The sequence below is a fragment of the Chaetodon auriga genome, chromosome 13, assembly GCF_051107435.1.
Source record: "Chaetodon auriga isolate fChaAug3 chromosome 13, fChaAug3.hap1, whole genome shotgun sequence".
Lineage (NCBI taxonomy): Eukaryota > Metazoa > Chordata > Actinopteri > Chaetodontiformes > Chaetodontidae > Chaetodon > Chaetodon auriga.
Window position 1 is genome coordinate 1040940 of NC_135086.1, and position 14692 is coordinate 1055631.

The 14692-nt window shown below is 42.9% G+C and overlaps 2 protein-coding genes and 1 pseudogene across 2 annotated transcripts; all 3 read left to right on the top strand.

Annotated features, from left to right (window-relative positions):
- Nucleotides 1-5674: 5674 nt before the first annotated feature.
- On the top strand, nt 5675-6601 carry LOC143330582 (olfactory receptor 6N2-like). Its single transcript, XM_076747264.1, has one exon. It carries the CDS (start codon nt 5675-5677, stop codon nt 6599-6601), a length of 927 nt encoding a protein of 308 aa, XP_076603379.1.
- A 3535-nt stretch (nt 6602-10136) lies between these two features.
- Nucleotides 10137-11063, top strand: LOC143330590 (olfactory receptor 6N2-like). Its single transcript, XM_076747274.1, has one exon. The coding sequence runs from the start codon at nt 10137-10139 to the stop codon at nt 11061-11063; it is 927 nt and encodes a 308-aa protein (XP_076603389.1).
- Nucleotides 11064-12068: 1005 nt separating this feature from the next.
- LOC143330782 (uncharacterized) lies at nt 12069-13196 on the top strand (annotated as a pseudogene).
- The last annotated feature ends 1496 nt before the right edge of the window (nt 13197-14692 follow it).

Below are 14692 nucleotides of genomic sequence, written 5' to 3' on the forward strand. Positions count from 1 at the left end.
CAGGCCTGCCTTGATACACAATCCAAGTCTTCATCTAAACTTGCCTTTTTGTCGTGTGTAGGCTGTTAGCTCTGAGGCTGTTGTTGCTGTGTGAGACAAGATGATGAAACTTCATTTTTCTATCTTAAAACATCACTAAAGTGCAACAAATTATAAATCAAAAAGATGCTGAAAAAGGCATTCATGACTTTATTTCAAGCCAAGTCGACCACTGTAACACACTCTTTACAGGCCCTCCAAAAAACAAAAAAAAAAAACACTGAGTCTTCAGCACATTCAAAACTGCAGCTCAGCTGTTAACCAGAACCAAGAGGAGAGAGCTAAAATGCTAAAAGGTTTGGGATGTCCAGGACAGACTTGGCTTTGGATGACCAGCGGAGACTCAACATCAGCATTTATTATGTGAAGGTAAAGAACCGAGAGATTTTGAAATATCTCATCAATGCCACCTGCTTCCTCGCCAAACAACAGCTGGCATTTCGTGGAAATGATGAAAGTTCAGGCTCTGTTAATCGTGGCAACTATGTTGAACTCCTGCATACTTTCGCTGAGAAAGATGACATTTGGAGACATCCAGTGTGTTTTCTGGCTTGTCAAATAGAATACAGAATGGTTTAATTGAAGCAGTCCGTGATGTCATTAGAAATGATATTAAAAAGGAGATCAGTGCAGCCCCACATTTTTTAAAACACTTAAGGGACCAGGAACATTTTTTAGTCCACAAAGCGCACTCGTGCTGGAGGATGTTGTTAAGCGCCATTTACCCAGAGCAGCACCTACAAGATGGAGCTCCAACTCTCAGCTGTATGCAGACAATAAGTATGCACCAACACGATCTGAGCACGTTGTGTCACATCATTATGGAAAACCCTGACAACTGGGATAATAACACGCTGCTGATGGCAGCAGGATACGATCGTTGGCCGTCACAACCATCGACATGCTTTCTCATTACGGCATATGAGGGCATTTTCAATGAAACCCACTTTTTAGAGCGCTGCAAAACAAAGTGATGGACATTGAATATTGCCTTGCACGCATCTGCGACACTGTTGCAGCTCTTGAGCACATGACACTGGAGTTTGACAGTTTCTACAACCAATTTGAGCAGAAATGACAGTGAAAGTAGACAGACAGTCGGTTAGAGACAAACGGAGACAAATATTATGTAACATTCTGGACAACGTCAGCGGTCAAATAAAGGCCAGGTTTGATCATTTTGATTACACAAAACTACGGAGTCTGTCAAAATATACCAAGTTTTTTGACTTTGTGAGACTCAAGGTGGATCTCATTGGACTGGATAGCTCACAAACGGTGAGGGATGGAAGTAAATCTCCTGGACAGCTTCTCAGATTTTTGGCCCAGAAGGATCTTATTCAAACTGTTCCTGAGGCAGCAAAGTTGCTCCAGCTCGTGCTCACTGTGCCAGCTACTACAGCGTCAGTGGAGCGGTCATTCTCGGCACTAAAAAGACTCAAAACATACAGTTGGAACAGGACTGATCAAGGACAGCTCTCTTCCCTGGCATTGATCTCTATTGAAACGGAGAGACTTTTAAACCTGAAGGAAGACAAGGAAGACTTCTATGACAAACTAACAGACATTTTTGTCCAGAAGGAGTGGCGCATGGATTTCATTTGCAAGTAAAGGTAAAACCATAATAACATGTTTTTTAAAATGAAATGTGCGTTTTGTTTGCGACAGTTTGTTTGTGTAAAGAATGCTGACATGAGATATGAAACATAACCTGTCACATAACCTGAGGTGAGATCTTATTGCTCTCCCGTTGTAGAAGGAAACTCATTTTCATTCTGTGGAGATTTTGATCATTTGTAAGTCTCCCAGCAGTTGGGGGAAGTTGTGCTACAGGTTGGAACAATAGATCCTAAGACTGTGAGACACAAATGTGAGACAATAGCAAGTAGTCCTGCAAACTCAACACTTTGTACATAACATGCTGAGGTCACAGATGAGACTCAGGACGTCTTCACACCTAAAAGACTTGGTTTGAATCAGACACTGCTGTGTTAATCCATCCTTCCTTCCTCATTGCCCACCTGTACACAGCTGGGTATCTATGCCATCCACAAGTGCCGGATCACCCATTGAACCTCAGCAATCCATGCCACCATACATTCCTGCACTCTTCTCCTGACTAACCTATGACCTCGCCCCTCACACCAAATACCCACATATGGCACCACATATCACACCCCCACCTGTGCAACAGCAATCCATGTCTCCAAGACCATCTTCATCTGGTGATATTCAGCCATTGTCATCTATTCTGCATCCATCTGGGCCATCATCTAAATGTATAGTGTTTTACTCATATAAGGGCAGCTCACAAAAATTGTGAAGAACAACAACAAGTAGAAGATGATTCTGTCTGTGCCATTGATTGGGAATCACGGTCACGACTGCTCCTGTTGTTTATCCATCCCTCGCGTTTCTTGTAAGTCCACTCATTTGTCTTCTCATTGTCTGCTTGTTGTCTGGATAGGGCACCTTGTTTCCTGCTGCCATTCTACCTGCATCCAATCCACTCATCAAGACCTAGCAGTATATATACCCCAGCCCTTCCCTCCAGTCTTCACCTGATAATTCAGTTTGCCAACGTGGTACTACCGCTGAGGCTAATCTCAGTTTACACTGTGTCTCCTTGTACCTTGGGTTCATTATCCTACACAGATCTCTGTCTCCCTGCCTCACTCCACATCAATTCTGGCCCAGCTCTCCAACCCCATCTCACCAACTTTTTCATAAAACTGCCTTTGAACTTTTGCAAGCCTCTTGTCCGAGTCCTGTGCTTTGCCAGACCATCTAAAGTTAATGTCCCAAAACAACATTCTGTCATTGACCACACCACTGAACCAGTGTTGGCTTCTGGTGTTGTGACGAGAGGAAACCACGGAGAGTTGAGACTCAAGGTGGGGGAGCCGTCTCTTCTGATGTCCTTGGGTTCTGGTGAAGTCCCAAAGGAACTTCCAGAGGAGAGCTGAACATCAGTGTTTCTGATGTTTCTTGGATTGTTGCGGATATAGGCGAGGTATAAAGGTGAAGACCAATGGCTGGGCTGGAAAGGGGGCCTATCATGAAAGTTTCTTGGACTTCTGTGGCTCAGAGTTTATCAACTGTGTCTGGCTCTGAGATGGCCGATTGCAAATTGTTGCATGTCTATGGAGAATCTGGCAAGACCTGGAAACCCTGGTGGGAACTGTAGGTTAAGCCTTGTATTAGGTAATTAACAAAGTGGCAGTCAGGGTGATTCTTGAAGGTAGTGGCTAAGGGATGGATGTTAATGGGGGTGTAGAGGTACTTACACAGGTTTTGCTTGGTTGGGTTATGAGGACATGTTTGTCTGGAATGGGCTCCACTGCAGAAGGAGCAAGTGTGGAGGAATCGGCAACTTGAAATGTTGCAACCTAGATCATTGAAGTTGTTGCAGACCATCCTCCCGCTTTGGTAGAGGATTTCCTCTTCCTCTCTTATCTACACCTCTTTGAAGGGGGCCAAGGGCAGTTGGTTGGGTGTGGGCTGATTAGGGGGTAATGGGTGGTGGGGGAGCCGTTGGTGGCAGACTGCAGGAAGCAGTTGGTATTTGTTTGTTTGGGGCTGCGATGTGAGGTAGAGGGGTGGTTAGGGTGGATGCTGTCGCTGGGTGAGATGCTGCACAGCACAAATTGCATTTCCAGGAGAAATGAGCGGCGAAATGCAGCAATATGACTCTGGGTCTAGAACTCCCCAGAAAGTTCCTTGATTGTATTGCTGCAGGCGAACGGCGATTTGGGATGCAAAGAGTGTGTGATACATGTAGAAAACATTTCCACCTAATTGCAGGGCTAGATCTAGGATGGAGGTCTAGGGGGCAAAAGGTAAACTGATGGTTTTGGCAAATAACACCATTGTTAGTCACCATTGGGAGGGTGGATTGAGGGACAGAGCTGGCTGAAGAAGATGAAATGGGAAAGACTGAAGTGAGAGAAGAGGAAAATATGCTGAGATGAAGGGATGCATGTGCTCGGGTTGACTGTGAAATTTGGCTGGAAAGGGGGAGAGGATGAGAGAGTTTAGAAATGAAGTGAGCTTGAGTAGACTTTAAAACAACCTGGCCGTTGTGGAAGGGCTGATGAGGAAGGCTGGGTTCCGTCGGCATTCGTGCAATGCATTGTGACATCATCAGCCTTGGCTTTGACGTGGCGCTGGGAACCTGGAAGTGGCTGGGATGCTCGGGAACGAGGAGAGGTGGTTTGCCGAGACTCGTTGAGCAGTTTGATGAGTTTTGCTTTCCTATCGGAGCTGTGAAAGTGGATGTTACCCTGCCCGAGAGCATCTTTCAGACTAGCTACTGTCCACTCGGATGTGTTTGGAGCTGGGAAGCGGTCGGAGTGTTGTCTGGGAGGGATGATGTTTCTCAGACGCCGGAGACAAGATCTTCCCCTGGAGCTTGTGGTGGGGGATTGGCTGACCACGTGGGGATTGTCGGGGGCTGTGAGCCGTGATTGTTGGGGGAAGTGGAGTTCTGAGCGCGGCCGAGTTTGCTGGCAGCATTGAATTTGTGGAGATGGGGAGGACTCATCCTCGAACAGGTCACTGTCCGAAGAAGAGTTCCTGGTCCATGAATTGAGGTAACAATTAGGTATGGATGTGGGGCGCAACTTAATTTCAAGAATTTGTTATAAAGCAATGAGTTAATAATTAGTTCATTATTTAGTTCTGTAATATTTAATTATATTATTTTATATTCATATGTCAGACACAAATAATCAGTTTGCTAAGTTGTGGAAAACAGTCCTAATTCTGTGTTCTTGAAATTCTGGGTCAGTTTGAGGGGCTGAATCGTCTCCAGTGTACACCAGTCACAATCCTCATTACGGCCTTCGTGGACTGTCCCATCAGCCTGTAGTCAGCCATGAGGTCCTTGTTATTTTAACTACCATTAAAGCATTAGATTCTAGTGATGACTGCCTCTAGTAAACGCAGGACTTCACTCTGCAGTTGTGCTCTCCTTCATCTTGAAGGTTTCTGTTCCTGCTGGAGCTATTGTGTTAATAGACATCAGGATCCCTCTGATCCTGGTGGACAATACAAAGTTCGTCAAGCATTATCTGACACATATATAGGCCTGATACCCGACGTTCTTCATGGATGGACTTAATGACCCAACAGGACTCAGCTGGCTGGAACACATTTGGATTCAGCAGCTAAATTACTGAATGACCGTTAGTCTCCCTGCGTCTCTGCATGCATCAGAGCTTTCAAGGACGAAGACAAGTGAGGGAAACGTACATGCAATTAAGAGACTTAAAGGATGTTGCCACTGAGAGTTTTTGAAACCACTGAGCGACTCTGGTGGACTGTGGGGGGCACTGTTGTTGCAGCTCCTGGCAAGTTCAGTGCCCTCTTCCTGGCCGTTAGATCTCCTGAAACACTGAGACTTCTTCCAACCACTGAGGAACCCTGACTACAAGTTCTTACTTCCAGAGTTTGATGAGTTGTTTACATGTTAGTAGTTCTTGGTAACAACGTTAATGAGGTCCATGGAGGATGGATCAATCTGATAAAAACTCTTTATGAATTATGGACATGAACACACACTATGTGTGTTTTAAGGTAACTGTAATGAAAAGACTCTGAAAAAACCAGGTGACATAGTTTTGTTGCAGCTTTAATGGATGATGAAGTAAATGTAACATATGTGACTCTTGGTGGGCATGTGGAAGTGGACAAATACAGATATGTTTATTTTGTGATTATGTTCACAGCATTTATTCTCGTTATCTGCTGTAATTCTACGATTGTGTATCTGATCTGGACTCACCAAAACCTCCATGAGCCCATGTACATTTTCATTGCAGCTCTGTTGATCAACTCTGTTCTTTTCAGCACGACCATCTACCCAAAGCTGCTGATCGACTTTTTATCAGAGAAACAGATCATATCTTATTCAGCCTGTCTCTTTCAGTTTCATGTGTTTTACTCTTTAGGTGGTTCAGAGTTCTTACTGTTGGCAGCCATGTCTTATGACAGGTATGTGTCCATATGTAAACCTCTGCAATATGCAGCTATCATGAAGAAAACAACAGTCAGTATTTTCTTGGTCTTGGCTTGGATTCTGCCTGCTGCTCAGATTGCAGTGCCGGCTATACTGGATGCTCATAAAAAACTCTGCAGCTTCATTTTGAACGGCATTTTCTGTAATAACACAGTTTACAACCTTTACTGCGTGATCTCAGAATTACACACTGTACTTGACATGATCATTCTGATAAATGTTGCACTTCTCCCTGTGCTCTTCATCCTTTTCACGTACACCAGGATTCTTATCATTTCCTATCGCAGTAGTAGAGAAGTCAGGAGAAAAGCTGCACAGACCTGTTTACCACATCTGATAGTTTTAATCAACTTCTCCTGTTTGTGTGCATATGATGGTCTTATCATTAGATTGGAGTCAGATATTCCAAAGCCTGTTCGTTTAATAATGACTTTACAAGTGGTTTTGTATACTCCTCTTTTCAATCCAATCATATATGGACTAAAAATGAAAGAAATTTCTAAACACCTGAAGAAGTTGTTCTGTCCTGTGCAGCCAAAGTGAACCAATGTCTGAACACTGATAACTGATCAGTTTTATGTCTTCTGTACTAATGCTGAAGATAGGCGACTCCTCTGATCCTTGTGAGGTGTTTGATGTAAGAAACTGTTTCTTTGCCTGATTCACAGTAAAGAACATCAGGATCAACAGAGTAACGACTGATCAGTCTGTTGAAGTTATTCGATTCTCTTGAGTCATCACAGGTTTCCTTCTGAATGTGTTGCTCTGGTGTAATTGTTTTAATGTTACTCACACACTGAGATACCACAGTCTTGTCCTCAGTATTTCTGACTAAATGTTTTTAAGACCACTGAAGGCAGTCACTTTCTATAAAAACCTTTTAAATTTCACACACATCAGAATCATCAAGGTTTATTGCCGAGCAGCATTTCAACTCATCTTGCAAAACCAGACTTAACTCACTCTTTGGTTTAGGATGCACCCATTAGCATTCTCTTATAAGGGAAAAGTGCTCTGGCTTGTTTGTATGTTGCTAATCACAATCATATTGGGCAGCACGGAGCCCAGGGTGCAGCGAGCACATGGAGAGGCAAGCCCTCACATTAAAATAACTAAATCCTTCAAGAGAAACACATTATTTGTGTGACTTTCCAACCAACAAAGAACCAAACAGGCCTGCCTTGATACACAATCCAAGTCTTCATCTAAACTTGCCTTTTTGTCATGTGTAGGCTGTTAGCTCTGAGGCTGTTGTTGCTGTGTGAGACAAGATGATGAAACTTCATTTTTCTATCTTAAAACATCACTAAAGTGCAACAAATTATAAATCAAAAAGATGCTGAAAAAGGCATTCATGACTTTATTTCAAGCCAAGTCGACCACTGTAACACACTCTTTACAGGCCCTCCAAAAAACAAAAAAAAAAAACACTGAGTCTTCAGCACATTCAAAACTGCAGCTCAGCTGTTAACCAGAACCAAGAGGAGAGAGCTAAAATGCTAAAAGGTTTGGGATGTCCAGGACAGACTTGGCTTTGGATGACCAGCGGAGACTCAACATCAGCATTTATTATGTGAAGGTAAAGAACCGAGAGATTTTGAAATATCTCATCAATGCCACCTGCTTCCTCGCCAAACAACAGCTGGCATTTCGTGGAAATGATGAAAGTTCAGGCTCTGTTAATCGTGGCAACTATGTTGAACTCCTGCATACTTTCGCTGAGAAAGATGACATTTGGAGACATCCAGTGTGTTTTCTGGCTTGTCAAATAGAATACAGAATGGTTTAATTGAAGCAGTCCGTGATGTCATTAGAAATGATATTAAAAAGGAGATCAGTGCAGCCCCACATTTTTTAAAACACTTAAGGGACCAGGAACATTTTTTAGTCCACAAAGCACACTCATGTGCTGGAGGATGTTGTTAAGCGCCATTTACCCAGAGCAGCACCTACAAGATGGAGCTCCAACTCTCAGCTGTATGCAGACAATAAGTATGCACCAACACGATCTGAGCACGTTGTGTCACATCATTATGGAAAACCCTGACAACTGGGATAATAACACGCTGCTGATGGCAGCAGGATACGATCGTTGGCCGTCACAACCATCGACATGCTTTCTCATTACGGCATATGAGGGCATTTTCAATGAAACCCACTTTTTAGAGCGCTGCAAAACAAAGTGATGGACATTGAATATTGCCTTGCACGCATCTGCGACACTGTTGCAGCTCTTGAGCACATGACACTGGAGTTTGACAGTTTCTACAACCAATTTGAGCAGAAATTAGGTATGCATTTGGGGCGCAACTTAATTTCAAGAATTTGTTATAAAGCAATGAGTTAATAATTAGTTCATTATTTAGTTCTGTAATATTTAATTATATTATCCAATCCAATCCAATCCATCTTTATTTATAAAGCACAGTTTAAATAAACTCAAGGTTTCCAAAGTGCTGTACATTAAAAAAAATCAACAATAAAATAAACAATAAAATAGACATTAAAACAGAAAACATAATAAATAAAGGGTAAAAAACCTGTGCACATAAAATAAACAATATAGGTGGTGTTAAAAGCCAAGGAAAAGAGATGCGTTTTAAGAAGAGATTTAAAAGTGGCCACGGAAGAGGACTGCCTGATGTGCAGCGGCAGTTCATTCCAAAGCTTATGGGCGGCAGCAGCAAACGCTCGGTCCCCTCTGAGCTTCCGCCTTGTTTTGGGAACCCTCAGGAGCAGCTGGTCAGCTGACCTGAGGGATCGAGTAGGTGCGTAAGGGTGCAGAAGCTCAGAGAGGTACACTGGGGCAAGGCCATTTTGGGCTTTAAAAGCAAATAAAAGAATTTTAAAACGAATTCTAAAATGGACGGGTAGCCAGTGAAGTGAAGCTAAAATCGGTGTAATGTGCTCAGACTTTCGAGTGCCAGTTAAGAGACGTGCAGCTGCATTCTGCACTAGTTGCAGACGTGCAATGGAGGACCCGCTGACCCCCATGTAAAGTGCATTGCAGTAATCAAGCCGAGTGGTTACAAAGGCATGTATTACTGCTTCAAAGTGCTGTCTGTGCAGAAAGGGTTTAATTTCAGCAAGTTGTCTTACCTGGAAGAAGCTGGTTTTTACCACAGCTTTATTATAGCTATATTATTTTATATTCATATGTCAGACACAAATAATCAGTTTGCTAAGTTGTGGAAAACAGTCCTAATTCTGTGTTCTTGAAATTCTGGGTCAGTTTGAGGGGCTGAATCGTCTCCAGTGTACACCAGTCACAATCCTCATTAAGGCCTTCGTGGACTGTCCCATCAGCCTGTAGTCAGCCATGAGGTCCTTGTTATTTTAACTACCATTAAAGCATTAGATTCTAGTGATGACTGCCTCTAGTAAACGCAGGACTTCACTCTGCAGTTGTGCTCTCCTTCATCTTGAAGGTTTCTGTTCCTGCTGGAGCTATTGTGTTAATAGACATCAGGATCCCTCTGATCCTGGTGGACAATACAAAGTTCGTCAAGCATTATCTGACACATATATAGGCCTGATACCCGACGTTCTTCATGGATGGACTTAATGACCCAACAGGACTCAGCTGGCTGGAACACATTTGGATTCAGCAGCTAAATTACTGAATGACCGTTAGTCTCCCTGCGTCTCTGCATGCATCAGAGCTTTCAAGGACGAAGACAAGTGAGGGAAACGTACATGCAATTAAGAGACTTAAAGGATGTTGCCACTGAGAGTTTTTGAAACCACTGAGCGACTCTGGTGGACTGTGGGGGGCACTGTTGTTGCAGCTCCTGGCAAGTTCAGTGCCCTCTTCCTGGCCGTTAGATCTCCTGAAACACTGAGACTTCTTCCAACCACTGAGGAACCCTGACTACAAGTTCTTACTTCCAGAGTTTGATGAGTTGTTTACATGTTAGTAGTTCTTGGTAACAACGTTAATGAGGTCCATGGAGGATGGATCAATCTGATAAAAACTCTTTATGAATTATGGACATGAACACACACTATGTGTGTTTTAAGGTAACTGTAATGAAAAGACTCTGAAAAAACCAGGTGACATAGTTTTGTTGCAGCTTTAATGGATGATGAAGTAAATGTAACATATGTGACTCTTGGTGGGCATGTGGAAGTGGACAAATACAGATATGTTTATTTTGTGATTATGTTCACAGCATTTATTCTCATTATCTGCTGTAATTCTACAATTATATATCTGATCTGGACTCACCAAAACCTCCATGAGCCCATGTACATTTTCATTGCAGCTCTGTTGATCAACTCTGTTCTTTTCAGCACGACCATCTACCCAAAGCTGCTGATCGACTTTTTATCAGAGAAACAGATCATATCTTATTCAGCCTGTCTCTTTCAGTTTCATGTGTTTTACTCTTTAGGTGGTTCAGAGTTCTTACTGTTGGCAGCCATGTCTTATGACAGGTATGTGTCCATATGTAAACCTCTGCAATATGCAGCTATCATGAAGAAAACAACAGTCAGTATTTTCTTGGTCTTGGCTTGGATTCTGCCTGCTGCTCAGATTGCAGTGCCGGCTATACTGGATGCTCATAAAAAACTCTGCAGCTTCATTTTGAACGGCATTTTCTGTAATAACACAGTTTACAAACTTCACTGCGTGATCTCAGAATCATACATTATTCGTGATTTGATCATTCTGATAAATGTTGCACTTCTCCCTGTGCTCTTCATCCTTTTCACGTACACCAGGATTCTTATCATTTCCTATCGCAGTAGTAGAGAAGTCAGGAGAAAAGCTGCACAGACCTGTTTACCACATCTGATAGTTTTAATCAACTTCTCCTGTTTGTGTGCATATGACGTCATTGTCATTAGATTGGAGTCAGATTTTCCAAAGCCTGTTCGTTTAATAATGACTTTACAAGTGGTTTTGTATACTCCTCTTTTCAATCCAATCATATATGGACTAAAAATGAAAGAAATTTCTAAACACCTGAAGAAGTTGTTCTGTCCTGTGCAGCCAAAGTGAACCAATGTCTGAACACTGATAACTGATCAGTTTTATGTCTTCTGTACTAATGCTGAAGATAGGCGACTCCTCTGATCCTTGTGAGGTGTTTGATGTAAGAAACTGTTTCTTTGCCTGATTCACAGTAAAGAACATCAGGATCAACAGAGTAACGACTGATCAGTCTGTTGAAGTTATTCGATTCTCTTGAGTCATCACAGGTTTCCTTCTGAATGTGTTGCTCTGGTGTAATTGTTTTAATGTTACTCACACACTGAGATACCACAGTCTTGTCCTCAGTATTTCTGACTAAATGTTTTTAAGACCACTGAAGGCAGTCACTTTCTATAAAAACCTTTTAAATTTCACACACATCAGAATCATCAAGGTTTATTGCCGAGCAGCATTTCAACTCATCTTGCAAAACCAGACTTAACTCACTCTTTGGTTTAGGATGCACCCATTAGCATTCTCTTATAAGGGAAAAGTGCTCTGGCTTGTTTGTATGTTGCTAATCACAATCATATTGGGCAGCACGGAGCCCAGGGTGCAGCGAGCACATGGAGAGGCAAGCCCTCACATTAAAATAACTAAATCCTTCAAGAGAAACACATTATTTGTGTGACTTTCCAACCAACAAAGAACCAAACAGGCCTGCCTTGATACACAATCCAAGTCTTCATCTAAACTTGCCTTTTTGTCATGTGTAGGCTGTTAGCTCTGAGGCTGTTGTTGCTGTGTGAGACAAGATGATGAAACTTCATTTTTCTATCTTAAAACATCACTAAAGTGCAACAAATTATAAATCAAAAAGATGCTGAAAAAGGCATTCATGACTTTATTTCAAGCCAAGTCGACCACTGTAACACACTCTTTACAGGCCCTCCAAAAAACAAAAAAAAAACACTGAGTCTTCAGCACATTCAAAACTGCAGCTCAGCTGTTAACCAGAACCAAGAGGAGAGAGCACATTAGTCCACTTTTAGTCGCTCTGCACTGACTTCCTGTAACATTTAGGACTGCTGACCTGCTGAGGTAAGCGTATTGTCTCACTTCCTATTTCCGGTTGCTGCATTAGTAGCAGCGTACGCTTGTCGCTCTTGCTCGTCTGAGTGTAATTTGCTCTGTGTTTTGTTAAAGCGGCTTATTATCCGCTATTTAGTAACATTAGTTCGGCTCAAGCACCCACAAGTCTGTCTATTTAGCGACCGTTAATTTTATTCTGTCTACACGCTTGTCTGCTCTGCTAGCTACACCAGTTTAGCCTAGCAGCTAGCGATGGCTTCTCTCCGTCCCTCTCCAGCTCTCTCCTGCTTGGTGTGTCAGATGTTTAGCTACTCCTCTGCCTCCTTTAGTGATGCTGGTAGGTGTAGTAAATGCAGGTTATTTGGTGAGCTGGAGGCGAGGCTTAGTGAATTGGAAGCTCGGCTCCGCACCATGGAAACCAAACCATTAGCTGTAGGTAGCCAGGCCCCCATAGCTGGTGTGGACCGACCAAGTGCAGCCCCGGCTAGCCGTCCCTCGACAGCTCCCGAGCAGCTCCCGAGCAGCCGGAAAACCAGGGAGGCTGGGTGACTGTTTGAAGGAAGCATAGTCCCAAGCTGAAGCCCACGGGTCACCACCAACCCCTTCATGTTTCTAACAGGTTCTCCCCACTCAGCGACACACCCGCTGAGAAACCAAGTCTGATTATTGGCAGTTCCATTTTGAGAAAGGTGAAGTTAGCAACGCCAGCGACCATAGTCAAATGCCTGCCAGGGGCCAGAGCGGGCAATGTTGAATCAAATTTGAAACTGCTGGCTAAGGATAAGCATAAATACAGTAAGATTGTTATTTGCGCCGGCAGTTTTCTCTGGACCTCTGCCAAATCTGACCAGTGATGACATGTTTAGCTGCATGTCATCATTCAATCACTGGCTGTCGAAGTGGTGTCCAGCAAACGGCGTGAGCTTCATTGATAATTGGCAGACTTTTTGGGGAAGGCCTGGTCTGATTAGGAGAGACAGCATCCATCCCACTTTGGACAGAGAAAGGAAATGGCGTGCTACCAATTTGGTTGAATTTTGGTTCGCCTGGCAAGACAGTCTTAAAATATACAGGAAAGCCCTCCGCAGTGCCAGGGCAGCCTATTACTCTGCAAAAATGACTTTCTAATTGCATCTGATAAAGGATTTGTCTCTGTACTAGTCTTATTGGATCTTAGTGCTGCATTTGACACCATTGACCGTGGTATCCTATTGCAGAGACTGGAACACTTCATTAGCATGAAGGGAACTGCACTAAGCTGGTTTAAATCCTACTTGTCAGATCGTTCTCAGTTTGTACATTTAATGACGACTCCTCTGTGCTCGCTAAAGTCAGCTATGGAGTTCTGCAGGGTTCTGTGCTTGGACTACTTGTATTCACCTTTATATGCTTCCTTTAGGAAAGATTATCAGGAATCACTCAATAAATTTTCATTGCTATGCAGATGATTCCCAGCTATATTTATCAATGAAGCCAGAAGAAACCAGTCAGTTAACTAGACTACAAGCATGTCTTCAGGATATAAAGACCTGGATGACCTGCAATTTTCTGATGCTAAACTCGGACAAAACTGAAGTTACAGTACTCGGCCCTAAACATCTTAGAAACTCTCTTTCTGATGACATAGTAGTTATGGATGGCATTGCGCTGGCCTCCAGCACCACTGTAAAGAATCTGGGATTTATCTTTGATCAGTACATGTCCTTTTACGCCCATGTATAACAAATTTCAAGGACTGCCTTTTTTCACCCATGTGACATTGCAAAAATCAGTCATATTTTGTCTCAAAATGATGCAGAAAAAGCAATGAGTTAATAATTAGTATATTATTTAGTTTTGTAATATTTAACTATATTATTATTATTTTATTTTCATATGTCACACACAAATAATCAGTTTGCTAAGTTGTGGAAAACAGTGCTAATTCTCTATTCTTGAAATTCTGGGTCAGTTTGAGGGGCTGAACTCGTCTCCAGTGTACACCAGTCTTCTGATAGAAGCCATGTGCCAACCAATAGACATTAATCAAAATATGTATCTTGTGAGCAGCCTTGTGTCTATTTTCACGGCAGAATCCTCATTAAGGCCCTCGTGGACTGTCCCATCAGCCTGTAGTCAGCCATGAGGTCCTTGTTATTTTAACTACCATTAAAGCATTAGATTCTAGTGATGACTGCCTCTAGTAAACGCAGGACTTCACTCTGCAGTTGTGCTCTCCTTCATCTTGAAGGTTTCTGTTCCTGCTGGAGCTATTGTGTTAATAGACATCAGGATCCCTCTGATCCTGGTGGACAATACAAAGTTCGTCAAGCATTATCTGACACATATATAGGCCTGATACCTGACGTTCTTCATGGATGGACTTAATGACCCAACAGGACTCAGCTGGCTGGAACACATTTGGATTCAGCAGCTAAATTACTGAATGACCGTTAGTCTCCCTGCGTCTCTGCATGCATCAGAGCTTTCAAGGACGAAGACAAGTGAGGGAAACGTACATGCAATTAAGAGACTTAAAGGATGTTGCCACTGAGAGTTTTTGAAACCACTGAGCGACTCTGGTGGACTGTGGGGGGCACTGTTGTTGCAGCTCCTGGCAAGTTCAGTGCCCTCTTCCTGGCCGT